The sequence below is a fragment of the Scyliorhinus torazame genome, chromosome 1, assembly GCF_047496885.1.
Source record: "Scyliorhinus torazame isolate Kashiwa2021f chromosome 1, sScyTor2.1, whole genome shotgun sequence".
NCBI lineage: Eukaryota > Metazoa > Chordata > Chondrichthyes > Carcharhiniformes > Scyliorhinidae > Scyliorhinus > Scyliorhinus torazame.
In genome coordinates, this window is record NC_092707.1 from 406,339,429 (window position 1) to 406,367,134 (window position 27,706).

At 48.4% G+C, this 27,706-nt stretch overlaps 1 protein-coding gene across 1 annotated transcript in view; it reads right to left on the reverse strand.

Moving 5' to 3' along the window:
* Window positions 1–27,706, reverse strand: part of LOC140428158 (phosphatase and actin regulator 2-like) — a 220,840-nt gene that overhangs the window by 102,115 nt on the left and 91,019 nt on the right. Inside the window, 1 exon segment of the mRNA XM_072514289.1 lies at window positions 16,161–16,328. Coding sequence (XP_072370390.1) covers window positions 16,161–16,328 — 168 coding nt within the window.

A 27,706-nucleotide genomic window follows, 5' to 3' on the forward strand; every position in this document is an offset into this window, starting at 1 on the left:
TGGGCCGAGGACACTACCCTGAGGAACTCCTGCAGTGATGTCCCGGCACTCAGATGATTGACCTCGAACCACCACAACCATCTTCCTTTGTGCCGGGTATGATTCTAACCAGCGGTCTGATCCAAACAAAGAACAAAGAACAAAGAAAAGTACAGCACATGAACAGGCCCTTCGGCCCTCCAAGCCCGTGCCGACCATACTGCCCGACTAAACTACAATCTTCTACACTTCCTGGGTCCGTATCCTTCTATTCCCATCCTAGTCATGTATTTGTCAAGATGCCCCTTAAATGTCACTATCGTCCCTGCTTCCACCACATCCTCCGGTAGCGAGTTCCAGGCACCCACTACCCTCTGCGTAAAAAACTTGCCTCGTACATCTACTCTAAACCTTGCCCCTCTCACCTTAAACCTATGCCCCCTAGTAATTGACCCCTCTACCCTGGGGAAAAGCCTCTGACTATCCACTCTGTCTATGCCCCTCATAATTTTGTAGACCTCTATCAGGTCTCCCCTCAACCTCCTTCGTTCCAGTGAGAACAAACCATGTTTATTCAACCGCTCCTCATAGCTAATGCCCTCCATACCAGGCAACATTCTGGTAAATCTCTTCTGCACCCTCTCTAAAGCCTCCACATCCTTCTGGTAGTGTGGCGACCAGAATTGAACACTATACTCCAAGTGTGGCCTAACTAAGGTTCTATACAGCTGCAACACGACTTGCCAATTCTTATACTCAATGCCCCGGCCAATGAAGGCAAGCATGCCGTATGCCTTCTTGACTACCATCTCCACCTGTGTTGCCCCTTTCAGTGACCTGTGGACCTGTACACCTAGATCTCTCTGACTGTCAATACTCTTGAGGATTCTACCATTCACTGTATATTCCCTACCTGCATGAGACCTTCCAAAATGCATTACCTCACATTTGTCCAGATTAAACTCCATTTGCCATCTCTCCGCCCAAGTCTGATGATCAAGAGTAGGCTGATGGGCCTGTCATTGGTCAGGTTGGATTTACCCTATTCTTTGTGTACAGGACACACCTGGGCAATTTTCCACATTGCCGGGTGTTGTGTTATGTTACCTCGAGTAGCAAAAGCTGCTACTTGATGTCGGCTCTGCTGAAAGGTGCTCCAGACTTGGAGATAAGTTTAACGTATTTATTGAGTGATTAACAATGCTCTTAAATGAGTTTGACACTAGTAACTCAGTCTACTCTGCTAACTATACAAGCTGGCTCTTGACCATGTGCTAGGGTGTGATGTTGTTGATAATCAACCCTGTCCTGCTCTCTTGGTTTCTGTGGGTGGAAGAGGCAGAGCCTGTGTGCCTTGTCCTTTTTATATGGGTCGTGTAGTGCCCCCTTGTGGTAATGCCACCTCTGGGTGTCCTGATTGCCCATTGGTTGTGTCCTGTTCTAATGACCCACTGGTTGCGTGTCTGCATGTCATGACATCTCTGGTGCTCCCTCTCGTCATGACTTAGTTGTAGTGTATTTACATTACCTTGTGTATATACAGTGATGCAGATCACTACACTGGGTAGATGCCAGTGTTGTAGCTGTACTGGAACAGCTTGGCTTGGGGCGCAGGACGCTCTAGAGCACAACTCATCAGTATTATTGCTGGAATATTGTCAGGGCCACAGCCTTTGCAGTATCCAGGGCCTTCAGCCATTTCTTGATATCACGTGGGGTGAATCGCATTGGCAGAAGACTGACATCTGTGATGCTGGAGACCTCCGGAAGAGGTGGAGATGGATCATCCACTCGGCACTTCTGGCTGAAGAAGGAAGTAACTGCTTAACTTGCACTGATTTACGAAAGTTAATGGATTGACTTTTGAGAGTTGCGGAACTGTCGGACACTGATCTGATTTGGGGGGAAATTTACCCTCATGGTGAGCATATATATTTAAATGAATGAAAATTAAGTTCACACTCTTTCTGGCCATAGACCTGATTATTTACTTCAAACATGGATCATGGACAGGCCAAAGTGGCATTGGTGGAAATTGTATTTCTATATAGATCACAATCTGCAATCCAGTTCTCTGGCTCCACATTCCTCAAACCCGGAGACACGGTCTTCGGCCCATGGGCCGGGGCTGCCTAGGTGCTGCTAGAGAGATAGATTGAATAGCACAGCTGGCTGACGGTTTGTGGTCTCTCAGAATCAGAACTAAAAAAAGTGACATCAACCAACTGGCTATGTCCCCCCGGCAACCATTCATCCTGAACACGATGGAGGGTGTGGTGTTCAAACAAAGAACAAACAAAGAACAAAGAACAAAGAAAGGTACAGCACAGGAACAGGCCCTTCGGCCCTCCAAGCCCGTGCCGACCATGCTGCCCGACTAAACTACAATCTTCTACACTTCCTGGGTCCCGTATCCCTCTATTCCCATCCTATTCATGTATTTGTCAAGATGCCCCTTAAATGTCACTATCGTCCTTGCTTCCACCACCTCCTCCGGTAGCGAGTTCCAGGCACCCACTACCCTCTGCGTAAAAAACTTGCCTCGTACATCTCCTCTAAACCTTGCCCCTCTCACCTTAAACCTATGCCCCCTAGTAATTGACCCCTCTACCCCGGGGGAAAGCCTCTGACTATCCAATGGAGCAGTTTGAGATGGTCCATCTGTTAGATGAAACCTTCAACTGAGATCCCACCCGCCTATCCGAGTGGATGGGAAATGATCACGTGACATTACTATGGCCGCCACTCCCCCTGCCTCAAACAAACACGGCTCACTCGTGGGATCTTGCTGTGTAGTGACTCCACTGCAAAACCATCTCCTTGGAAAAGGAGCACACTGGAACATTTGACAGCCGCTCATAAATGAAAGATTTTTTTTTCCTTTTTTACTTACAGTTACCCTGTGGCCTGTAATCCTATTCTTAAGCAGATACTCAATGCACCCTTTTGTGAAGGCATTAATTAACGCAGCATTAAATAGCGTCCTATCAAAGGGAGCCTGTTCCATGTTTCCATGACTCTGGACGGAAAGAAAGCTTCCTCTAATCCCTAGTCCTGCCCGATGGTTGACTAACTTTACATTGAACCTACCCAGTCCTGCATTTGGAATTAAATTTATTTAAGTTCACATTAGCCGCATATTTCAGTTTTTCAACATCCCATGGAGAATAAGTTCCATTCTGTCAACAAATCAAAGCTGCAACAGAGCACAAGGTATCAATAAAAGTACAGAAAAGGCATGTGACTGGCAAATATATTTCAGTACAATTAAATGTTAGGTCATGCATTTTAAAAGGAAGAATAGGGAGCTGCAAACACTTCAACAAAAATGAGTTGGAGGGTCAAAACAAGCTTGGGATACAGATTCTCAAATTTATTAAAAGTGGCAAAAATAATAATAATCTTTATTATTGTCACAAGTAGGTTTACATTAACACTGCAATGAAGTTACTGTGGAAAGCCCCTAGTCGCCACACTCCGGCGCCTGTTCGGGTACACCGAAGGAGAATTCAGAATGTCCAATTCACCTAACAGCACGTCTTTCGGGGCTTGTGGGAGGAAACCGGAGCACCCGGAGGAAACCCACGCAGACACGGGGAGAACGTGCAGACTCCGCTCAGACAGTGACCCACAGGGAATCGAACCTGGGACCCTGGCGCTGTGAAGCAACAGTGCTAACCACTGTGCTACCTTGCCGCCCCGATACGGGGCTTTATTCGGGGTTAGTAAAGCTACAAATAGTGTGAACAAAGCACTTCTGTTTATTTCTAGAGCGGCAGAATTGAAAAGCAGAGGAATGAAGTTAAACCTTGGTTAGATGACACTCTGGTGCGGAGTTCTGGTTGTGGAAAAGGTTATAGAAATGAATGAAATGACACTGGAGAAGGTGCAAAATCGATTCACAGGCATGGCAGGCGAACTGACAGATCATAATAATCAGAAAAGATGGCACAGTCTGGGAAGCTTTCCTTCTCAAAACAGACAGTTGAACTGGGACATAATCGAGCTGCTTAAAATGTTGAAGCTGTCCGCTAAGGTAAACTTAGGAAAGTTGCAGAGCAGCAATCAAATTACACCAATTAAATATTTAACTATGGCAGCACCACCTGTATTTATATAGAATAAAGACATAAAATTCTGCAAATAGTCAGCGGGTCAGACAGTGTCTATGGAGAAAGAAACAGAGGTTATGGTCTTCCATTTTTGGGGGGATGGGAATGGTGGAGGGGGCGGAGAATAGAGCGGGAGACCAAAAATGGCTTTCATACCGGTGGGATTTCTCTGCTCCACTGTTCCCGCCTCCTGCCAATGATATAATGGGATCTCTCCGTGTACATTTATTTGAATTTGCATATCAGTGTTTATGGCTGATTTCCCCCTCATGTCAGACTGTCCATTCACATTGGCGTGCGTGAATCACGACAGGTTCGCCATGACGTACCCCCTGCCGAATAGAATCTGCCAGAGGTGCACTGGTAATAATAATAATCAGCGCTTATTGTCACAAGTAGGTTTCAATGAAGTTACTGTGAAAAGCCCCTCATTGCCACATTCCGGCGCCTGTTCGGGGAGGCCGGTACGGGAATTGAACCCATGCTGCTGCCTTGTTCTGCATTACAAGCCAGCTGTTTAGCCCACTGTACTAAACCAGTACAGCCCCTGGGTGGGGGGGGGGGGGGGCAGGGGGGCATGTCATGTCCGGCTAGTGGCCTGGCACTGCCCCCCTCTGATCTATGAAAAACCGAAGTTGCTGGTGGCGGGAGCTGATTCTGAACCTTCCCTGCCAACATGACCTCGTGGGACCCGCCCATCACTTTTATGTTCAAAGCGTCAAAACAATGACGGGTCAAGCTGTTCGCGCAGCCGATGGGCTGCACTCCACTTTTCCACCCGGAGCCGACACGTTTGAAGAACAATCCGAAACTTCCGCCCAGAGTTGACGTTTCAGGCCAATGACCTTTCACCAGAGCTGGTCCAATGGCCAGCGTCATCAAACTAAAATGTGAAATGTTTCTCTTTCTGTCGGTACTGCCTGACCCTCTGAGTATTTCCAGCATTCTGATTTCCAGCATCCGCTGCTCTTACTCTCCGGGTTTCTTCAGCATCTTTAAAGCAGTAAAGAATCCCAGGGTGCTTCACAGGAGCAGAATAAACTAAAATATGAAATGAAATGAATGAAATGAAATATGACACTAACCGCATACGATTTGGCCATTTTGGTCAAAGGGAAAGGTGTTAAAGGAGGGGAGAGAGGAGGAGGATGTTCAGGAGGGGGTTTCATTGCTGGAGAGTCCAGGCGATCGCAGACGCGGCCACCAGGGATGGAGCGATTAAAATCAGGATTGCTCAGCAGGTCAGAATTGGAGGAATGCAGATATCTCAGAAGGTTGAAGGGCCGCAGGAGATTGCAGAGATAGGGAGAGGGGATTTGTCAAGGAGGATAATCATTGTAAAATCAAGGCATCAGTTTAACGGGAAGTTAAAATGTAGGTCAGTCAGCACGGGGATAGTGAGTGAACAGGACTTGGGGCGCATTAGGATGTGGGCAATGGAGGCTGGGATGAATTCAAGTTTACAAAGCACAGAACGTGGGAGTCTGCCCAGGAGTATATTGGAATAGTCATTTCCGGAGCTAACAAAGATATGGGTGAAGGTTTCAGCAGCAGATCAGTTGAGGCAGGATGGTGGAAATAGGCAGCCTTCGGTGATATTGTGAACGTTGGAAACTCACTCCGGGGTCAGTAGTGACACCAATGCAGCAAACAGTCCGGGTCAGTTGTCCGGGAGACTGAGGGGTTGGTAGCGAGAGAACAATGGCTTTGGTTCTTTAGTTTGAAGAAATCCTGTTTCCCTGGTTCCGGATGTCAGACAAACAGAACAAGTGGAGGGGTCGAGGGGGGGTTGTGGTGAAGTAGAGCTGGGTGAAAGCTGACGCTGTTGTCATGTTGGGTGTTCTGCTACACAGACGAACCAACACGGTGGCGAATGGTACAACTCAGTTTTATTACTAACTATATATACATTGGTTAACTGGTTACTGGGGTTCGTTCATTCCCCTTGTATCTGTGGACCTAACCCTAACACTAACTAGGACATACATTCAGCACATGGTGGATGTCTGAGTCGCTTGCTGTGAGCTCTGTGCCCTGAGCTGTCTCCTGCTGGAGTCCGCGGGAAGTGTTGTGTTCCCCGTTTTATAGTGTGTATACTCTTGTCTGTGATTGGCTGTGGTGTTGTGTGTGTTGATTGGTCCGTTGATCTGTCTGTCAGTATGTATGTACCATGATGTTTACCTGAATATCATGACAGCTGTGTTTTTGGTTTTTGTTGTGGGAGGGGGGGGAGGGGGGTGGCATGGAGTCAAAGCCATGACGACAGAATTCAACTCAGAGAGCATCAGAATCCGAGGAAAGGGATGGCCACTGTTACTGAGGCTGCAGGGGAGTGAAAACATTGTTGAGTTCAAATTGCCTTGTGCTGCAATTATAATTGTGCCAACATTAAAATAGCAGTGGGAAGAGACTTGTAAGATTGTGCGGGGTTTGCAGTCAAAAGCACACAGCATGGTTTCAATTATAAGAACCGAAGGAAGACTGGTTGCTGCATTGAAGAGGGTGGGGAAGACCAACATGTAATGGCATAGACACGTACGTTCCCCAGTTCCCCAGGCCGGAACGTGTAAGCTTGAGGACGTGAACTCGGAAGGAAGTTAATGAGCAGAGAGTCTATTCTCGAAGAAAGGATAAAAAGGTGGAAGATTACGTCTGGAAAGAAATGGGTTTTTAAAGCAGACTTTTACAGCTTTATGAAACATAATAAGCAGAAGAAATCCTTCCCACAGTCGGAAGGTGAATTTAAGCCCGGGAAATCGCTGAGATCATGGAAAAAGTGTCAAAGTATCAGCCATCAACAAAAGCACAGGCAAGGCAATTTGCAAAGTCAGACTTGAATCTATACAGTACTCTACCACATCTCTGAACGATCGCAAATTGCTGTGCATTAATTATTTTAAAAGACAGCAATCTGCTCTGGCCATTTTTGAGAAGATTGAGCAGCTAAATTGTTCATGGGGGTGATTGTTGGGGGGGTTATTTGAGGTAACTCTCTATTCTTCAGTCACTGCAATAGGCCCAGTTTTGCTTATCAGCCAAGGAGCAGTATCTTCAATACAACTGGGAACTGAGCTGCAGAACCAGACCTAATGGCCGAGGAATTGTTGTTCAATAGAGATGAGGGTAATAGGGCTCGCCATTATTTCGGTGCAAATGGCATAGGACTTCAAGGAATGGGAAGATGTGTGGTCAAATGCAAAAATTAAGAAGTAGCATGCTGAGATTGCCTGCTCCATTATTCGATTCTCAGGAACAGAATTATGCTGCTTGCCTCATTGTAGACATGAATGGAATGGGATGAAGTTCCTCTACTTACATGTAGGTACAAAGGAAACCAGGCAGAGCAAGTTGGGCCAGTCATTTCAAGAAAAAGCAGCCTCACGGCTTCCATCTCCACACAGCTACAACACCAGCACGAGCGCCAAACACGGAAAATTGCCAAGGTCCACAAAAAAGCGCCACAAATCCAACCTGGCAAATTACCTTCCCATCAACCTCCTCTTCATCATCAGGTGTTATCGACAGCGCTATCAAGCGGCACTTACTCAGCAATATCCTGCTCATTGACACTCAGTTTGCGTTCTGCCAGGGTCACTCAGTGTCTGACCCTTAGGGGCTGGTTTAGCACACTGGGCTAAATCGCTGGCTTTTAAAGCAGACCAAGGCAGGCCAGCAGCACGGTTCAATTCCCGTACCAGCCTCCCCGAACTGGCGGCGGAATGTGGCGACTGTGGTAAACCACTGTGTTCTGATATTAGAGGTTGTACGGTAGAACCTGCACTACAGGATCACCTGTGGCCCCTGCATGCTAGCTCCGCCCAGGAGGCGGGGTATAAATATGCGTGGCCTCCAGCTCGCAGCCATTTCGCCAGCTGCTGTGTGAGGCCACACATCAGGGGCGTCATTCTCTGACCCCCCGCCGGGTCGGAGAATGGCCGTTGGCCGCCGTGAATCCCGCCCCCGCCCCCGCCGAAGTCGACGGTACCGGAGATTGGACGGGGGCGGGAATTGGGCCGCGCCGGTTGGCGGGACCCCCCGCTCAATTCTCCGGCCCGGATGGGCCGAGGTCCCGCCCAGGAATTGCCTGTCCCGCCGGCGTAAATCAAAGCTGGTATTTACCGGCGGGACCAGGCGACGTGGGCAGGCGCCGGGGTCCTGGGGGCGCGCAGGGCGATCTGATCCCGGGGGTGCCCCCACGGTGGCCTGGCCCGCGATCGGGGCCCACCGATCCGCGGGCGGGCCTGTGCCGTGGGGGCACTCTTTCCCTTCCGCCTCCGCCACGGCCTCCACCATGGCGGAGGCGGAAGAGACTCTCCCCACTGCGCATGCGCGGGAAACTGTCGCCGGCCGCTGACGCTCCCGCGCATGCGCCGTATTTCCGCGCCAGCTGGCGGGGCAACAAACGCCATTTCCGCCAGCTGGCGGGGCGGAAATCCCTCCGGCGCCGGCCTAGCCCCTCAATGTTGGGGCTCGGGCCCCAAAGATGCGGAGCATTCCGCGCCTTTGGGCCGGCGCGATGCCCGTCTGATTGGCGCCGTTTTTGTCGCCAGTCGGCGGACATCGCGCCATTGAGGGAGAATTTTGTCCCTGATACTAATAAAGTCTCAGTTTGGATTCAACTTCGTCTCCAGTCAAATTGATCGTGCCTCAATTTATTCGTATCTGATTCAGAAGATGGACCTCCGTATTAAACCAGATCGCTTGCAGCTGGATCCACACGCAAGCAATGCCAGAAAGGACTTCCAGCACTGGCTAGCTTGTTTTGAAGCGTATATCAACGCGGCACCGACCCCTGTTGCAGAGGCTCAGAAGATCCAAATATTGTACTCCAGACTCAGCTCCAAAGTCTTCCCGCTGATCCAGGATGCGCCCAATTACGCTGATGCCATGACACGACTCAAAGAAAATTATGAACAGAAGACGAACACGCTCTTCGCCAGACACGCGCTCGCAACGCATACTCAACTACCTGGTGAGTTAATCGAGGACTTCTGGAGGGCCCTGATCCCACTAGTTCGGGACTGTGACGACCAGGATGTTACAGCTAAGGAGCACTCAGATCTCCTTATGAGGGACGCTTTTGTAACTGGGATTGGTTCTGATGTTATCAGGCAGCGGCTCCTCGAAGGGCCACGCGCGACCTCGCAGAGACTAAAACACTAACGCTCTCCATGACGGTCGCTCTGCGCAATGTCCAGTCCTACGCCCCCAACCGCGCGGCCCACTCCTCCTATACTTCATGGGCCCCACACGCAGCCACCCCAGTGGGGGTGCTACCCACCCATACACCTGCGCTACACGCCAGCCAGTGATCCCCGGGCGGCCCCGATGCTGCTTTTGCAGCCAGCAAAAACACCCCCCGACAATGCTACCCGGCCCGCGCTGCCCTTTGTAAGGCCTGCGGGAAGAAGGGCCACTTCGCTGCTGTGTGCCAGGCCTGCTCAGCGGCCGCGGTCGCCCCCAACCCCCCCCGGTCATGGACAATGACCATCGCCATCCTCCTCTCCTCCCCAGGCCATGTGCGACCAATGGGCGCCGCCATCTTCTCCTCCGCGCAACCCGTGCGTTCCATGGGCGCCGCCATCTTGCTCCACCCCCGCAACGTGCGTTCCATGGGCGCCGCCATTTTGTCACCCCCAGGATCTCCGGGCACCGCCATCTTGTCCACCCCACAGCACATGGACACCAATGGCGTTCCAGGACCACAACTCAACGGCCGCATCACTACCCGACGATCAACCACAGCTCATCTCCGTGGCAATCGACCAGTCCCGACCACATAACCTGACCAATGCATCCACCAGCGTGAAAGTCAACGGCCATGTGACCTCCTGCCTACTGGACTCCGGGAGCACCGAGAGCTTTGTACACCCAAATACAGGAAGCCGCTGCTCCCTTAAGGTTCACCCTACCAATCAAAAAATCTCCCTGGCCTCCGGATCCCATCGCGTTGCGATCCGGGGTTACTGCACGGTCTCGCTCACAGTCCAAGGCGTAGAGTTCCACGGCTTTCGCCTCTACGTCCTCCCTAACCTCTGCGCTGCACTTATCCTCGGCCTGGACTTCCAGAGCAACCTCCAGAGCCTGACCCTTAAATTCGGCGGACCCTTACCACCCCTCACTGTGTGCGGCCTCGCGACCCTAAAGGTCAATCCTCCTTCCCTCTTTGACAATCTAACTCCAGATTGTAAACCCGTCGCCACCAGGAGCAGACGGTACAGCACCCAGGATAAGGCCTTCATCAGGTCCGAGGTCCAGCGGTTGCTTCGGGAGTGAGTCATCGAGGCCAGCAACAGCCCCTGGAGAGCTGAAGTGGCAGTGGTTAAATCTGGGGAGAAAAACCGAATGTTTGTGGACTACAGCCAGACCATCAACAGGTACACGCAGCTCGACGCGTACCCCCTCCCACGCATATTTGACATGGTTAACCAGATTGCACAGTACCGGGTCTTCTCAACGGTGGACCTGAAATCCGCTTACCACCAGCTCCCCATCTGTAAATCGGACCGTCCATACACCGCCTTCGAGGCAGACGGCCGTCTCTATCACTTCCTTAGGGTCTCCTTCGGCGTCACCAACGGGGTTTCGGTCTTCCAAAGGGAGATGGACCGAATGGTCGACCAGTACGGTTTGCGGGCCACGTTTCCGTACCTAGACAACGTGACCATCTGCGGCCACGATCAGCAGGACCACAATGCCAACCTCGCTAAATTTCTCCGCACCGCCACTCTCACATATAACAAGGAGAAGTGTGTGTTCCGCACAAACCGCTTAGCCATCCTCGGCTACGTGGTCCAGAACGGAGTTCTGGGGCCCAATCCCGACTGCATGCACCCCCTCATGGAGCTGCCCCTCCCCACTGCCCCAAGGCCCTCAAACGCTGCCTGGGGTTCTTCTCATATTACGTGCAGTGGGTCCCAAATTATGCGGACAAGGCCCGCCCACTCATACAGTCCACTCATTTCCCCCTGACGGCCGAGGCCCAACAGGCCTTCGCCCCGATCAGAGCTGATATTGCCAAAGCTGGAATGCACGTTGTAGACGAAACACGTCCATTCCAAGTAGAAAGCGACGCATCAGACGTCGCCCTTGCCGCCACCCTCAACCAGGCAGGCAGGCCCGTGGCATTCTTTTCCCGCACCCTCCATGCCTCTGAAATTCGGCACTCGTCCGTCGAAAAAGAGGCCCAGGCTGTCGTTGAGGCTGTGCGACATTGGAGGCATTACCTGGCCGGCAGGAGATTCACTCTCCTCACTGACCAACGGTCGGTAGCCTTCATGTTCAACCACACAGCGGGGCAAGATCAAAAATGATAAAATCTTGCGGTGGAGGATTGAGCTCTCCACCTATAACTACGAGATTTTGTATCGCCGTGGCAAACTCAACGAGCCCCCAGATGCCCTATCCCGAGGTACATGTGCCAGCGTACAGTTAGACCAACTCCGGACCCTGCACTACAGCCTTTGTCACCCAGGGGTCACTCGGTTGTACTACTTCATTAAGGCATGAAATTTGCCCTACTCAGTCGAGGAAGTAAGGACAGTCACCAAGGACTGCCAGGTCTGTGCGGAGTGCAAGCCACACTTCCACCGGCCAGACCGCGCGCGCCTGGTGAAGGCCTCCCGCCCCTTTGAACGCCTCAGCGTGGATTTCAAAGGCCCCCTCCCCTCCTCCGATCGACACACATATTTCCGCAGATCGATGAATACTCCTGGTTCCCCTTCGCCATCCCATGCCCTGACATGACGTCTGCCACCGTCATTAAAGCCCTTAATTCTATCTTCCGCTGGCAAGAGGTCCTCCCTGATGCACTACACTCCATTCGCTCATTACTCTGCACTGCTAATAACAACAAACCACATGAACGTCTTTTTGCCTTCCCCAGGAAGTCCACATCCGGGGTATCGCTCCCAACTTGGCTCACAGCTCCTCCGTAAACATGTGCGGCTCCGCATGGCGGATCCGTTGGTGGAGAGGGTGCACTCGCTCCATGCAAACCCACAGTACGCCTACGTGGCGTTCCCCGACGGCCGCCAGGATACCGTCTCCCTCAGGGACCTGGCACCAGCAGGTTCCACCCCCACACTGCCCCCGTCGCCCCCGGCGCCACCTCCCCCTCCCCCGCCACTCCCACCACCCCCCCCTAGGACCGTCCGTCCTCCCTCTGCCCATGCCTGTCGATGAAGAGGATTTCGGCACGCTCCCGGAGTCAACTTAGACCACGACAGCGCCCACATCGCCGTCACCACTTCGCCGATCTCAAAGAACCATTAAGGCACTGGACCAGCTGAACCTCTGACCGGCCCGACGGATGCCAAGAGACATTTCTTTTGCTGCTCTGTAAATATAAAAATTTCTAATTGTATATAGTTATCCACCACCCCCGCCGGACTCAATTTTAACAGGGGGTGAATGTGGTAAACCACTGTGTTCTGATATTAGAGGTTGTACGGTAGAACCTGCACTACAGGTTCACCTGTGGCCCCTGCATGCTCACTCCGCCCAGGAGGCGGGGTATGAATATGCGTGGCCTCCATCTCGCAGCCATTTTGCCAGCTGCTGTGGGAGGTCACACATCTGATACTAATAAAGCCTCAGTTTGGATTCAACTTCGTCTCCAGTCAAATTGATCGTGCCTCAGCGACTAGGGGCTTTTCACAGTAACTTCATTTGAAGCCTACTTGTGCGAATAAGCGATTTTCATTTTTAATTTCATCACAAACTTGGTCTAAATATAAATAAAAGAGCTCCAGAGGTGAGGTGAGAGTGACCGCCCTGAACATCAAGGCAGCATTTGACCGAGTCTGAAATCAAGGAGCCCGAGCTAAACTGGAGTCAATGGGAAGCAGGGGGAAAACTCTCCACTGGTTGGAGTCATACCCGGCACAAAGGAAGATGGCTGTGGTGGTTGGAGGTCAATCATCTCAGTTCAGGGACATCACTGCAGGGGTTCCTCAGGTATCCTTCGCACAACCTAATGTCCTAGGCTCATCCTGGAAAGAAGGTAAGCATGCAGGTGCAGCAGGCGGTAAAGAAGGCAAATGGTATGCTGGCCTTCATAGCGAGAGGGTTCGAGTACAGGAACAGGGATGTCTCACTGGAATTATACAGGGCCTGGGTGAGGCCACACCTGGAGTATTGTGTGCAGTTTTGGTCTCCTTATTTGAGAAAGGATGTTCTTGCCATTGAAGGAGTGTGGAGAAGGTTTACCAGACTGATTCCCGGGGTGACAAGACTGACATTTGAGAAGAGTTTGAGTCAGTTAGGATTGTATTCGCTGGAGTTCAGAAGAATGAGGGCAGGTCTCATAGAAACCTATCAAATTCTAACAGGACTGGACAGGGTAGATGCAAGAAGAATATTCCCGATGGTGGGGGTGTCCAGAACCACGGGTCACAGTTTGAGGGTACAGAGTAGACCTTTTAGGAGCGAGTTGAGGAGAGATTTGAGGCCATGGTACTGTATGTTTTCCAGGAGCAGTTAAATATAGCCCTCAGGGCAAAGGGGATCAAACGATATGGGGGAAGGAGAGATTGGGCAATTGAGTTGGATGATCAGCCAACATCATAATGAATACAGTAAGAAGTCTTACAACACCAGGTTAAAGTCCAACAGGTTTGTTTTGATGTCACTAGCTTTCGGAGCGCTGCTCCTTCCTCAGGTGAATGAAGAGGTATGTCCCAGAAACATATATATAGACAGATTCAAAGATGCCAGACAATGCTTGGAATGCGAGCATTAGCAGGTGATTAAATCTTTACAGATCCAGAGATGGGGTAACCCCAGGTTAAAGAGGTGTGAATTGTGTCAAGCCAGGACAGTTGGTAGGATTTTGCAGGCCAGATGGTGGGTGATGAATGTAATGCGACATGAATCCCAGGTCCCGGTTGAGGCCGCACTCATGTGTGCGGAACCTGGCTATAAGTTATAGCCAAGTTCCTACCAACTGTCCTGGCTTGACACAATTCACACCTCTTTAACCTGGGGTTACCCCATCTCTGGATCTGTAAAGATTTAATCACCTGCTAATGCTCGCATTCCAAGCATTGTCTGGCATCTTTGAATCTGTCTATATATGTGTTTCTGGAACATACCTCTTCATTCACCTGAGGAAGGAGCAGCGCTCCGAAAGCTAGTGACATCGAAACAAACCTGTTGGACTTTAACCTGGTGTTGTAAGACTTCGTACTGTGCTCACCCCAGTCCAACGCCGGCGTCTCCACATCATCATAATGAATGGTAGGGCAGGCTTGAAGGGGCGAATAGCTTACTCCTGCTCCTCTTTTCTATGTTTCCAGGTAACCATCTTCAGCTGCTTCATCAATGTGGTTGACTCTTACTGCCCCCTCAAGGGCATTTAGGGATGGGTAATAAATGCAGCCTGCAATGCCCACGATCCAGGAACAAATTAAAAAAAACAATGACCTTCCTCATGATAAGGTCATCAATGGGGATGTTCACTGACGACTGCATAGTATTCAGTGCCATTTGTGAATCCTCAAACACTGAAGCCGCCAATCTCCATATGCAGAAAGATCTGGACGATACGCAGGCTTGGGCTGACAAATAGCATTCAAGTCACACAAGTGCCAGGCAAGGTCCATATCCAACCAGCCATCTCCTGTTGACATTCAATGGTATCACCACCGCACAATTCCCCATTATCATCATCCTGGGGGTTACCATTGACCAGAAACTGAACTAGCCATATAAATACTGTGGCTACAAGAACAGATCACAGGTTGGGGATTCTGTGGAGAGTAACTCACCTCCTGACTCTCCATAGCCTAAACACCATCTACAAGGCACAAGCCAGGAGTGTAATGGAACACTCCCCACTTGCCTGGATGAGCGCAGCTCCAACAACATTCAAGAAGCTCAACACCATCCAGGACAAAGCAGCCCCGCTTGATTTGTACCCATCTACCACTTTAAACATTCACTCCCTCCACCATTAACGCACAGTAGCAGCCGTGTGTACCGTCTACAAAGATGCACTGCAGCAACTCACCAAGGCTCCTTTGACAGCACCTTTCAAACCCACAACCTACACCACTTGGGACAAGGCCAATAGGTACATGGGAAAACCACCATCCACAGATTCCACTGTCAGCTACATATCATTCTGATGTGGAATTATCATAAGATGAGACGAAATAGGAGTGGGATGGGCCATTAGCCCCACTGATCCTGTTTCATCATTCAGTAAGATCATGACTAATATAAACTCAACTTTGAGTTTGTGGTCTTAACTCAACTCTGCTGACTTAATTATGTTGTTGTTCCTTCACTGTCGCTGGGTCACAATCCTGGACTTCCCTCCCTAACAGCACTGTGGGTGTACCTACACCACATGGCCTGCAGCGGTTCAAGAAGGCAGCTCACCCCCACCTTCTTGAGGGCAATTAGGGATGGGCAACAAATGCTGGCCCCGCCAGCGTCGCCCACACCCCATAAAACAAACAAAAAAAACTTTGACGAGTGTGATTACTGACTGCCAAACTTCTTGGCAACTGAAAATGAACAGAATCACGAGACTCGTTCATTCAGGTTCAAATTGTTGCTGAAGGTGTAAAAGAAACAACTTTGTTCACTTTATTTTCTCTCTCCTTAATCCTTCTTAATCCAGTCTTTGTTTTCCTCTCTTTATTCCCTATTCTGCAGCTGTATGACACTGAATTCACCGGCTCTAATTTACACCTCTTTATCCAGAATCCACACTGTTCATTTGACAATTTCTCAATCTGATTGGTTAAAACAACATCCAGTTGCTAGCCACTCAGATTGCAGAAGTCCTGACGAGGTTGTTGTCCTCTTCCCATCGACCACTGACACCATCTTGTAATGCAAAATATCACGGCAATGAAGCAAGCCAGTATAAGTATAACAAATGGAGGTCTGGCTACCGGAATATTTAAGGCAATGTGTGTAGCCCTGGAGTGGGGTTGGAATCCGTACCTCTTGTGTATGTTGCCAGCTGAGCTGTGGTGTCACTGAGAGACAGCCCTAGCTATGTTGCTGAACATGTAAAGAGCACGCGGACAATGCTGGTGTTAGTGAATAACTTACATGCAGATGTCTCTTGGAACTTCTCACTCGTTTTCTTTTTCCGCCATTTCCACGGTTTGAAGATGTTGCCTATGGACGCCAACTTGCTTTTTCGCTTCAATGGCGGTGTCCCGGACACGGGGGGCAATGCTTCCGGGTTTGTGACTGAGTATTTTTCCAATCCATCAGCTGTAACCAGAATGAGAAACAGGTTAATCCTCCATTTCCCGGCATTCCTGCCTGCAACATTTGTAGGATTTTCTACCAGAAGATCTACTAGAAGGGCAGTGGTGTACCTAACTAACCACAGCAATCAATCTCTAACAATGGGCGGGATTCTCGTTGGGGGACGCCGAAATCGCAATTGGGCGGAGAAAAGGTTCCGATGCCAAAATCACGGCAGGTGCTGATTTGACGCCAAAACACAATTCTCGTCACTTCGACATCGGCGTCAATGCGTTCCGGAACGGGCGTATGGTAAACACCATTTCCATGTCATTAGCGGGCCTGACCCGGTATTCTCCGGGACCTCAGCGATTCTCCGCTACCGATGGGCCGAGTTCCCGACTGCGAGGTTCACTTGTGCTTTTAAAAATGGTGAAACCGGCACCCTGCCTGCTGAGAGAGGGGGTACGGAAAGTGTCCAACATCGCTACAGTTTACTGACAGTTGTGCTGCTGGCCGGGGGGAGTAGCGGGGGGGGTGGCCAGGAGGTGGGCTGTGGGGTTGGGGTGGACGGGCACGGAACACCATTGCAGCAGCTGGCAAGGCAGCCATGCAGCTGTGCACACCGCTAACAGCCCACTGTGAACCTAGTGCCACAGGTCATATAGGTGCCCATCCAATGCACCCGCCTGGGTGCAGTCTGGTCCCAGCCAACCCATCAGCTGTATGGGTGCGCTCCAGCACAACCAGTGCCATCTTGTTGGCTGGGATGACTGTGTGTAGGGAGTGAAATGTGAATGTGCGGCTGCAGCTTATCAGCCTCCCGATCACGGACCTGGCGAATCCGGCACCATTTTTCATTGGAATGGATTGTGTTCCACATGCCGCTGGTACTAACCCCTCCACAATCACTGAATCGATCCAGGTTCGGCGCCAGTTTTGCTGTCGTGAAAGTCCACGAACCTTGCCCCGGGGTCAACACTTAGTTTCAGGAACGGAGAATCGAGCCCAGTAAATCTTGAACAGATCCAGACACAAGGAAACCTCCATTGGTGAAGAACATTGGGAAGCACAGGTCCAAATTCACCTGTTCCTCCCCAACTACACTCACCACATTCCATGTTTCAGATTCCCATTAGAACTGTGTCCCAAAATGTTTCCCGGCGGCGTGCCGGCCCCTGGTGGCGGAATTCACTGCTCCCACCACATGTCAATGGGATTTCCCATTGAGGCTAGGCCACACCGTCAGGAAATCTGTGAGCGGGGGTGCGCTGCTGGAGGGAATAGAGGGTCCCCTCGGCTGGAGAATTCCAGACAGTATTTTCTGAAAGAAATCCACCAGAATCGCATTTGAATGATTTTTTTGTCATGTGGATGTTTATCTTCCACATGTACTGATCCTTTCTCCACCTTTATTTCAACCACCTGTCTCAATGTTGACAAAGTCCCCCATATAAAGAGATTGGGAGGGGGGGGGGGGGGGCGCTGTTTTGCATTCATGAATCTTGCTGAATTTAACAGCAGCCCTTGGCTGATTAATCTCTTTTTTTTTGTCTCCATTTCCGTTCCGGAGTCAGATTGAGTGACTGTTGGAGAGGCCGGAGCCGGCGAGTGGAGCTCAGGCAAGGAGGGCTGGGAAGGTTGAGGGAAGAGGTGGGAGAGGAGGGATCGGGAATTCCGGAGGGGTGAAAACATACCCAATTTCCAGAATCATTCCACAGAACCAAATCACTCAATCGCTTGGCAATCCTCCCAATAGTTGCACTATCCTTTCCGAACTGCAGAGACTGGAACCGTACACAATGAGGTCATTCATGAAGGCCCTGCCTTCTCAACCTTGCCCCTCGCCTGAGGTATGGTGACCCTCGGGTTAAACCACCACCAGTCATCTCTCCACCTCATAGGGGAAAGCAACCTATGGTCATCTGGGTCTATTGTTATGGGCGAGGCGTTTTCAGAACCCCAAAATGTATCATGGAGTTCAACCAACCTCTCCCTTTAATGTATTTGTTGCTTTTCCGAGCACATGGCTTGTTCCCTAGGTGTGGGATTACAATTATGGACATGTGGATTTTTAAACACGAAACAATGTTTATTCCATGAACTCAACTTAACCTCTCAAATAAACATTGGAGCTCTTAACACCCCTTACTTCAAAGGTAACCCCGAAAATTTTACAACTCTAAATAATCCTTCAGTTATTCCTTTCAACATCCAAGAGAGACTTAGCACCTTTAAACAGAAACACATCAGGTTAAAGGCTTATTATGAGTTTAAATCACCCAAATGATCCAGAGATAGTCTTTCATGGCAGAGATCACAGCAGATCCAGCTCACTGCAAACACAGACACACCCCAAGCTCTTTTTCTCAAAACCAAAACTTCAAAAATGGCTGAACTGAGCTCAGCTCCACCCACTCTCTGACATCACTGTTTTCTTAAAGGTACATTGCTTAAACATCCATTTCTTAAAGGTACCCTCACATGACACTATGGCGACTTTACCTTTTACCTTACACAGTGTATAAAGTGAAAATATATCAATTGTTAATAAAGCGGCAGAATGACCTCAGAATTTCAGCTCAATATTAACCTTGTAATATATCTAATTTGTTTTATTCTCTTTACAGCCAAGCATTGCGATAGCTACAATGTATCATTGTATTGATCCAACATAGCTTTCATTTCCCATACCTTATTTCCTTTCCATTTCCAGATCAGACCTCCTGTAGAAAGCAGCTATTCCCCAGGTTGATGACAATCCCTGTGACATCTTCTATTCATCACCAGATTACACGTCCATTGTAAAACATTTCCATTCATTCCTACTTGCTTTGTTTACAGTACCAGCCTTTCCAAAACAAACTATATCAATGATCTTTCTGAAATCCAAGTCCATCGCATCCACGACCTTGAGACCCATCAATTATTTTCATCACAGAGAAGTTAGATCAGCAAGTTATCTATTGCTGATCTTTCATGATTTGATTTCTATTCTGATGCCCCAGTACTGTATCTTTAAGAAGAATTTATCTGTAGCACCATCCTCAATGGCCACCAAACTCAATGGTCTGAAGAATTAATATCAGTCCAGGACACGATGGAAAACTGCCTTGCTCTTTTTCCATCACCCGAGACAATAGACAGGATCTCAGTATAATACATCATCTGAGAGACGACGTACAGAACAATGCAGCGGGGAGATGGTTGCATAGTGGTATTGTTACTGGACTAGTAGCCCAGCGACCCAGGGTAATGCTCTGGGTTTAAATCCCACCATGGCAGATGGTGAAATTTGCATTCAATAAAAATCAGGAATTAAAAAATCTAATGATGATCGTGAAACCATTGTCATTTGTCAGAACATAGACAATACAAGCAAGAGGAGGCCATTTGCCCTTCAAGCCTGCTCCGCCATTCATTATGATCATGGCTGATCATCAAGTTCAATACCTGATACCCGCTTTCCCCCCATACCCCTTGACCAGTGGTTAGCACTGCACAGCGCCAGTATCCCAGGTTCGATTCCTGGCTTGGGTCACTGACTGCGCGGAGTTTGCACGGTTCTCCCCCTGCCTGCGTGGGTTTCCTCCAGGTGCTCCCGTTTCCTCCCACAAGTCCCAAAAGATGTGCTTGTTAGGTGAATTGGATATTCTGTATTCTCCATCAGTGTACCCGAACAGGCATTGGAGTGTGGTGACAAGGGGATTTTCACAGTAACTTCATTGCAACGTTAATGTAAGCCTACTTGTGACAATAATAAAGATAATAATAATAAAGATCCATTGAGCCCCAAGAGCAACATCTAATTCCTTCTTGAAATTAAGCAACGTTTTGGCCTCAACTACCTTCCTGTGGTAGCGAATTCCACAGATTCACCACTCTCTGGGTGAAGAAATTTCTCCTCATCTCAATCCTAAAAGTTTTACCCCTTATCCTCAAACTATGACCCCGAGTTCTGGACTCCCCCACCATCGGGAACATTCTTTCTGAATCTACCCTGTCTAATCCTGTTAGAATTTTGTAAGTTTCTATGAGATCCCCTCTCACTCTTCTAAACTCCAATGAATATAATCCTAACCGATTTAGTCTCTCCTCATATGACAGTCCCGCCATCCCAGAAATCAGCCTTGTAAACCTTTGCTGCCCTCCCTCCATAGCAAGAACATCCTTCCTCAGATAAGGACACCAAAACTGCACACAATACTCCAGGTGTGGCCTCACTAATGCCCTATACAATCGCAGTAAAACATCTGTATTTCTACATTCAAATCCTCTCGCTACGAAGGCCAACATACCATTTGCCTTCTTTACTGCCGGCTGTTCCTGCGCGCTTACTTTCAGCGACTGATGCATGAGGCCACCAAGATCTCGCTCAGTATCCACCTCTCTCAATTTAAACCCATTCATATAATAATCTGCCTTCCTATTTTTGCCACCGAAGCGGATAACCTCACATTTATCCAAATTGAACTGATTCCGACATGCATGTTCCCACTCACTCAGCTTGTCCGAATCCCGTTGAACCAACTCTGCATCTTCCTCACAGCTCACTCTCCCACCCAAGTTTGTATCATCTGCAAATATGGAAACAATACATTTAGTTCCCTTGTCCAAATCATTAAAATATAATGATGTGGAGATGTTGACATTGGACTGGGGTGGGCACAGTAAGAAGTCTTACAACACCAGGTTAAAGTCTAACAGATTTGTTTGGAGTCACTAGCTTTTGGAGCACAGCTCCTTCATCAGGTGAGTATATTAATATATAATGTGAACAGTTGGAGTCCCAGCACAGATCCCTGTGGTACCCCACTAGTCACTGCCTGCCCATCAGAAAAACATCCATTTATTCCAACTTTTTGCTTCCTGTCTGCTAACCAGCTTTTTATCCATCCCATGACACTGCCCGCAATCCCATGTGCTTTAACTTTACTTATAGGGGAGGCACGGTAGCACAGTGGTTATCACAGTTGCTTCACAGCACCAGTGTCCCGGATTCCCGGCTTGGGTCACTGTCTGTGCAGAGTCTGCACCTTCTCCCCCTGTCTGCGTGGGTTTCTTCCAGTTGCTCCGGTTTCCTCGCACAAATCCCAAAGACATGCTTGTTAGGTAAATTGGACATTCTGAATTCTTCCTCAGCGTAGCCGAATAGGCACCGTAGTGTGGCGACAAGGGGATTTTCACAGTAACTTCATTGCAGTGTTAATCTCAGCCTACTTGTGACACTAATAAAGATTATTATTACATTAGTCTGCTTTGTGAGACCTTGTTAAAAGCCTTCTGAAAGTCTAAATAAACTACATCCACTGGTTCTCCCTGGTCAACTCTACTAGTTCCATCTTCAAAGAATTCTAGTAGGTTTGTCAAGCAGGATTTTCCTTTTGGAAATCCATGTTGTCTTTGACTGATTACACCACTGCTTTCCAAATGCTGTGCTATGAAATCCTTGATAATGGACTCCAGCAACTTCCCTCCTACCGATGTTTGGCTCACTGGTCTATAGTTCCCTGCTTTCTCTCTCCCTACCCTTTTGAATAGCGGGGTTACATTCGCTACCCTCCAATCTGTAGGGACCATTCCAGAGTCCAAAGAATTTTGGAAAATGACCACCAATGGATCTACAATTTCACGGGCCACTTCCTTAAATACTCTGGGATAAAGATTATCAGGCCCTGGAGATTTGTCCACCTTCAATCCCATTAATTTTCCCCAAACCATTTCTTTACTTATATTAATTTCCATCAGTTCCTCACTAAAACTTGTTTTTCTCAGAACGTCCGGTGCATTATTCATGCCTTCCTTTGTGAATGCAGAAGCAAAGCATGAATTTAGTTCCTCAGCCATTTCTTTGTTCCCTATTATATTTTATTAATTTTATCTTCTCCCTTTACATATCTATTTATATGTAAAATAAACTTTTACAGTCAGTTTTTATATTCCCCGCTAGCTTTCGTTCATATTGCATTTTTTTCCCCATCTTTATCAATCCCTTGGTCTGCCTTGGCTGAATGTTAAACTGTTCCCAATCATAGAATTTACAGTGCAGAAGGAGGCCATTCGGCCCATCGAGTCTGCAGCGGCTCTTGGAAAGAGCACCCCACTGAAGCCCACACCTCCACCCTATCCCCGCAACCCAGTAACCCCACCTAATCTTTTTGGACACGAAGGGTAATTTAGCACGGCCAATCCACCTAAGCTGCAAATCTTTGGACTGCGGGAGGAAACCGGAATACCCGGATGAAACCCACGCAGACATGGGGAGAACGTGCAGACTCCACGCAGACAGTAACCCAAGGCCGGAATCGAACCTTCGACCCTGGCGCTGTGAGGCAGCAGTGCCAACCACTGTGTCACTGTGCCACCCCTCAGGTCTATAGCTCTTTCTTGCTAATTGTATGCCTCTGCTTTGAATCCAATACTATCTCTAATTTTCCATACGCCATGGTTTGGCCACAGTTCCCTTTCTACTCTTGCACCAAATAGGAATAAACAACTTTTGGAGTTCACCTGTTTGTTCCTTGAATGCCTGCCATTGCCTGTCAACTGTCCTTCCTTTCAGTAATGTTTCCCAGTCCGTCATAGACAGCTCATGCCTCATATCATCATAATTACCTTTATTGAGGTTCAGGACTTTGATCTCAAAATCAACTACCTCACTATTCACCTTGATCAAGAATTCTATCATATTATGGTCACTCATCCCCAAGGGTTCACTCGCAATTAGATTGCCAACTAATCCTTTCTCATTGCCCAACACCCAGTTGGTTCCTCAACATTCTGGTGCAGAAAACCATCCCGTATACACTCCAGGAATTCCTCCTCTATTGTACTGTGCCTAATCTGAGTCACCCAATGCAGATTAAAGTCATGAAAAAGCCATCTGGTATAGTAATGTGCTTTAGGGAAAGAAATCCTACCTGGTCTGCCCTACATTTGACTCCAGACACAGAGCAACGTGTGGTTGACTCTTAAATGGCCACTCAGTCCAAGGTGGTGATAAATGTTGGTCCAGCCAGTGACATTCAATGTTAGGTTACACTAACCTCCCTCTGTTAGCCTAGATTTTGTTCTGAAGTTTCTGGGACGGGGCTTGAACCCACAACCTTGTAACCCCAAAGCAAGAGAGCACTGCGACACAGCTGATACTCAAAGACTATCAGCTGACAAGCAGAGGGCGGTATGGTGGCACAGTGGTTAGCACTGCTGCCTCACAGCACCAGGGACCCGGGTTCGATTGCAGCCTCGGGTAACTGTGTTTGCACGTCCTCCCCGTGTGTGCGTGGGTTTCCTCCGGGTGCTCTGGTTTCCTCCCACAGTCCAAGGATGTGCAGCTGAGGTGGATTGGCCATGCTGAATTGGGTTATGGGGATTGGGTGGAGATGTGGGGTTAAGTAGGGTGCTCTTTCCTCGGGCTGGTGCAGACTCGATGGGCCAAATGGCCTCCTTCTGCACTGTAGGGATTCGATGATTACTTCATCACATATTTTTTTAAAATCAGAAAGACAATATTGAATGCAGCCGAGATGCTCTCGGGGAGGAATTAATTCAATGTGTCTCCAACATTCACAAACCACTCACACGCCTGAGCCCTTAATGAAATGAACATTAGGACTTTGTTTTCAGTAATGATCATTAATGTTTATTACGTTTCCAATATAATCAACACATCACTAGCAGCAACCACCTGAATGGATTACGTGGCTTTTAATTCCCCTGTTAACTGTCCGCAGCAGTGTTGCTAATTTGCTGACATTAAATTCCTACGCCTACTATTTTATCCCAGATGTAAATCCTCTTGTTTTAACTGTTCTATGTAAGACACGTGCGTTCCATTATAGATAGCTCAGAAATGAAATGAAATGAAAATCGCTTATTGTCACAAGTAGGCTTCAAATGAAGTTACTGTGAAAAGCCCCTAGTCGCCACATTCCGCCGCCTGTTCGGGGAGGCTGGTACGGGAATCGAACCGTTGATCGAACCATTGAGCGTTGATGAAACTCTATAGGACTTACTGGCCTTCTCACCTGTTTCTGAATTATCCACCCTGAACTTTGTTCAGCTTCTGTCATACCCTCACAAAGGTATGAAGAGGGTGGACAGTTTCACTTAAGAAAAGCAGAATATTTGCTCCTTGACAAAATTGACTCCAGGGGGCCAGGTGGTTTGTGTGCGGCCACAAGGATAGACAAGCCTGGGCATATCTCTGGGAATTCACTCAACATGCAAACTACCTGCCCAGGTGTTAATAAGCTCGCCTCACTGTTTCATAGCTGGAATGTTGATGGGGTAGCACACATCCTCCATCAAGTCTCAAACCGCTTACCATCAACCCCTTGATGTGGACAAGAGAATCATCTATACTGTTGTCACGTGACTGAAACTGGCCTGATAGGAAATACCTTATTAATCTGCAGGGAGCGCAATGGGTCAGTTTGAGGAGTGAAGATCAGAGGGAAGCTATCTCGTCCAGTAAAAGGAAGAACCCTGCCTGGAAACTCCACAGGCAGAAAAGTGGAACTAATTTATTTTACCCGCAAGATATATCCTCACTATAGGAGCGTGTCTGTAGCTGCAACTGGTAAAAATCTAGAGCCTACCATTGCAAGTAATAAGCCACCTTGAGCTCATCAGCAAAACGTTCCAGCCTCTATTGTCTTCTGTGAACAGTAGGGAGTTCTCAAGCAATATTTCATATGAACATACAAATATAGGCCATTCAGCCCCTCGAACTTGCTCCACCATTCCATAAGATCGCGGCTAATCAAATTTGGCCTCAATTCCACATTCTGCCTTCGACTCCCTTGTTTGTCAAGAATTTACCTACCACTGCCTTAAAAATATTCAGTCAGCCTGCCTCCATCATTTTCTGTGGAAGGTAGTTTAGAAGATTCACAACCCTCAGAGAAATACATTCTTCTCATCTCCTGCCTAACTTGGAGACCCCTTACTTTGAAATTGTGGCCCCTTGTTCTCGTCCCTCCCATATTGGGAAACATCCTCTTCATATCCATCCTGTTTCAAACTACCAGCTTGAAGAATCGATGGAATAGTGACCCCTGGTCTCTTTTACAATATATCAATACATGCTACATCTTTAGAAATCATCTTTCGTGTGTGTGTGTGTGTCACGCGAGTCAGAAGTGTGAGTTTGCTGTGATTACATTTCGGATATCGTGAAAATAAATACTTTTATTTTAAACTTACAAGAAAGCCTGCTTCGCATTGATTCTTCAAATTCACAGCGCTTAAGGGGTTAAAACACTTCCTCTCAAAAATACACCTTCGGGTTGCCGTCAATCGAGAGGAGGGAAAAAGAGGAAATTATCCCATATCTCCCCCATACCGTCTGCAAAACAATTATAAACCTGGTACAAGTTCACTCCTGATTAGAAACTGGCTTCAGTTACGGAAATAGAACCTTTTTGTTCCTGAACTCCACCCTGACTTGGAGGAAAAACAGTCCCACAGAAAGAGAGTAGTTCACACGATGGTGACAGGAAAATGATATGTGAGATGCTGATACTCCTGAATTTATTCTCCTTACTGAGAGATGGGCAGCAAATGGTCACCGACTGGTAGGTTAAGGAGAGATTTAATAGGGGCACTTGATATTGTGAGCAGTTTTGAGAGGGTAAATAAGGAGAAAGCGCTTCGCTGGCAGCAGGATCGCTAACCAAAGGGACTCATGTGACAGTTTATTGGCAGAGTCACAAGAGGTGGAAATGGTTTTGCACAGCGAGTTGTTGTGGCCGGGGATGAACTGCAGCCCGGTAGGTGGCTCCTGACAGACTCAATAATAACCTGCACAATGAGGTTGGATATATGTCTGAAAAGGGACATTGAAACTGCAAGTCCGTGGGGAAGGAGCAGTGTGGGATGAACTGGAGAGTTCTTTCCTATGTTACAAAAGTGAGTGCGATTTAAAAATACTTCATTGGTTGGGAGGGAAAGTACTTTGGGTTGACCTAAGGTTAGCTGGAAACAGGGGTTTCTGTCCCATTCCAACATCCCAACAGAATCAATGAAAGTGGAGCAGTGCAGCAGAATTAGTCATGAGGGATACACTAATGAGAAACCTTAATAACTTTGTCAACCACCCCCGCACAAATATAAATATATATAATTCTGCACTGTCACACAGCACAGCTGTGAGCAGGAATCTCATGCATTAGCTTTCAATGGACTATGGCAAGATTGAAAGCAGCAGGCACTTGAAATATTATTTGGAACTGGATTAACTGGATACCTAGTCCACAACAGGAGGCAGTGGAAGGGGGGGGGGGGCAGAGAAGGGGGAGGTGGGGTTGGAAATGATGGTGAATGAGTATGTGCCATCCTGAAACTGGCTGATCCAAATGGTATTCCCTGAAAAGCACCCACAAGTCCACAAAATCGGCAGTTCGGAAATTGGAGACTCAGCTGGACGGACTGACTGGGCAGGCCAGTGGCTGATGCAGTTGAACACAGACCCGTGTAAGAGTTCTGCACATAGGAATGAGGGGGAAAGGACAAGGTTTGTTGTTGCAAGAGGAAAATCTGGAACTGGAAGAGACCCAGTAGATTCAACACTAGAATAACCAATCGATGCAGAGAGAAAATTCAGGGGCTGTTGACTCACGGGACATTACAATCCAAGTCAAAAGTGATAGTGACTGGGGCTAAAATTCAGCTCTGGGCGACTTGGTGGCGTGATTAGTGCGGCTGTCTCACGCACAAGGGACACGGGTTCCATTCCGACTTTGGGTGACTGTCTGTGTGGAGTTTGCACGTTCTCCCCGTGTCTGCGTGGGTTTCCTCCGGGTGCTCCGGTTTCCTCACACATTCCAAAGATGTGTAGGTTAGATAGGGTTACAGGGATAGGGCAGCGGAACGGGCCTGGGTAAGGCACTCTTTCAGGAGTCGGTGCCGCTCGATGGGCCAAATGGCCTCCTTCTGCACTGTAGGGATTCTATTCTGTGCTATTATGAAGAGTGAAAGCAGAATCCATGGGATAGAGAGAACATCATGGAGTCTTCCAGCACAGGAGGTCAAACAGCCCATTGTAATCGTGCAAGCTCTTTGAAATTAGCCCCACTCCTCTAGTCTTCAGCCCTTTTTCCCTTTACAAACCTATTTAAAAGTCAAATCTTCTTTTCGGCAGCCAATTGCTGAGGTCACAACACATTGCGCAAAATAATTTTTCTCCTCTCCTGATTGGTTTTTATGATCACTGACCTTCAGTCCATGTTGTCTGACCATCCACCTTGCCAGGCAACAAAGTCCACGCTGTCAAATCCAGCCATGATTTTGAACACCCCGATTAAAGTTTCCCTGAGCCATCTCTGCTCTCGGTGCTCAGACGACGGGCACCATGAGACTAATTTTCAGTCTGGGCCGTTTTATAAGACTTCTATTGAGAA